This window comes from Pteropus alecto, unplaced genomic scaffold, assembly GCF_000325575.1.
Source record: "Pteropus alecto unplaced genomic scaffold, ASM32557v1 scaffold92, whole genome shotgun sequence".
Taxonomy (NCBI): Eukaryota; Metazoa; Chordata; class Mammalia; order Chiroptera; family Pteropodidae; genus Pteropus; species Pteropus alecto.
Window position 1 is genome coordinate 7,189,199 of NW_006432447.1, and position 2,172 is coordinate 7,191,370.

The window sequence follows — 2,172 nt, forward strand, 5'->3', positions numbered from 1 at the left end:
TCACCGTCCCCCGACCCCCAGGTCCCACCGAGGTGAGTGAGAGAGGACCCCGCTCCCATCTCACCGCAAGGGGATCGCGACGCATCCTCTAGGCTTTGGGGCCCTTGTAACCGGCGGGTGGGACTAATGCTGGGGAGGATGTGGCTGCGGCTGGGCCTTTCCCTGGGAGCTGGGGAGCAAGAGCGTCCCGCCTTTTCGAAGGCATGATTAAGGATCATGACACTGCTACCTGGCTTACATGTTTGTATTTAAAGTCCGCTTAGAGAGGCGAATAGACCTCGAGGGCCATGGGTATCAGCAAGGACAGATTGCTAAATGCAATTGAATATTCATTGCCTTGGGATACTTAGAGCGCCATAGTAATGGCCCTCAATGTATTCAATTTAGAGACATTAATTTCGTTCTCTTAATTTGCAAGGACTGTTGTCGTATTTTTCCTTGACTTTGCCCACATTCAGCGTTTCTTACAGAGGAGATGGATGAATTCATGGACAAAACCAAAGTAGCTATCCTTAGATATTCCTGTCTTTGCAGAAAAAGAGGTGCTTTAAGCATTTAACTTCATACCTAATGTTTGTTTTTGTTCATGGTTCCTCATTTTGACAGTTCAAAAATGTCCAGAAATGACAAAGAACCGTTTTTTGTGAAGTTTTTAAAGTCTTCTGACAATTCTGAGTGTTTTCTTAAAGCTCTTGAGGTAAGAACAATTGAAAATATCTTTCATGCTGTCAATTCATTTTCTTGTTTTTAGTGTTTTTGATTTGTTGGGATTTTATGTCTTAGTTATTTTCATAATATGTAGTTTACTGTAGTCATCATTAATATAGATGTATCATTGTTACATTTTTTTAATTGATGTTTGTATATTCTTATGTATTTTGGGAGCATGAAATATGTTATGACATTACTATTAAAAGTGGCAGACCTGATGTTCTTGGAAGTTGTTACTTTCCTTTGTCTACTAACCAGAGTAAACCTTTATTGAAAAATCAGTGGTTACACTTCATTTTTTCGTTAATTGTTAAAAGTTTGCTTCATTATTTACAGTACAATATAGGAGGATGTAGGGGTAGTGTGAGCCTTACTGCTCACAGACCCCAGCAGCGTCAGCATGGCTTGCAAGTTATAAATGCAGAACCTCGGGCCCCAATTCAGACTTGCCAATTAGAATCTGCATTTTAACAAGATCCTCAGTGTAATTCCTGTGTACATTCAAATTTAAGAAGCTCTGTTATAGCAGATTTTTCTTTAAAGGTCACTCATTCAGCAAATAATTATTGAGTGCCCATGATCTGACAAGCACTGATCTAGTACTTGGGATACAAAGATCCCTACTTTCTCAGAGTTTACATTCTCTTCTAGCAGGAAGAAATAGACATTAATCAGGCCTGCTAAATGAGTAAACTATATGATATGTTACAGTGTGCTAAGTGCAATGGGAAGAGAAAAGAGCAGAACAGGTTAAGGGGTTCTGGAGGATGTTGGGGGAGGAGGAGATGGAAAGGTTATAATTTTAAATAGAGTATGATCAGCATAGGCTTTATGGGTAAAATGGTATTTGCGTATACTTGAAGGAGATGAGATGGAGAAGGAGATGAGAGCCATGTGGATATCTGGGGAAGATGGTTTCAGGCAGAGGGAGCAACCAGACGGAAGCCCCTGGAAAAGTGCTTGGTGTGTCTGTCCAACATTGGTGTAGTTATAATATAGTGAGCAGAGGATGGAGGAAAAATATTAAGAGATGCTTCAGAGAGTAAGAGTAAAGGGGTTATGTTGGGCCTTGTGGGCCAACATAAAGACTTTGGCTTTTTCTTTTAGTGAGATGCGTTAGGTCCAGGAGGGCCCTATCCCTACCCCTATAGTATAGGAACTAGATGCCTTCCTCACTTTTGTGTGGGAACAAGACCTTGCATCCGGGTTGGCAATGCTACATGCTCACCTCCCTTCCCTACCAATTACCTGCCCAAAATATTCCCACCAAAATAGCCCGCCTCAAGCCTCACATAAATTTCAGGTCCCCTGGCATTCGGGGCTGACCCCATCTTTGGCTCAGCTGGGCTGTCACTCTGCTACAAGGAAGGGGTTAAACCTTGCTTAACCCCTTCCGCCTTGTGCGTTCCTCCTTCAGGGAAGCTAACAAGATGGAGAGCCACTGGAGGGTTTTAATCGGAA

General features: G+C 42.3%; 1 protein-coding gene across 1 annotated transcript in view; it reads left to right on the top strand.

Annotated features, from left to right (window-relative positions):
• The first annotated feature begins 6 nt into the window (after positions 1-6).
• Positions 7-2,172, top strand: part of TOPBP1 (DNA topoisomerase II binding protein 1) — a 54,291-nt gene continuing 52,125 nt past the window's right edge. The window contains exons 1-2 of the mRNA XM_006907235.2: positions 7-32; positions 607-697. Of these exons, the coding sequence (XP_006907297.1) occupies positions 614-697 (84 nt within the window). The 5' untranslated portion in view covers positions 7-32; positions 607-613. The remainder of the gene's footprint in view (positions 33-606; positions 698-2,172) is intronic.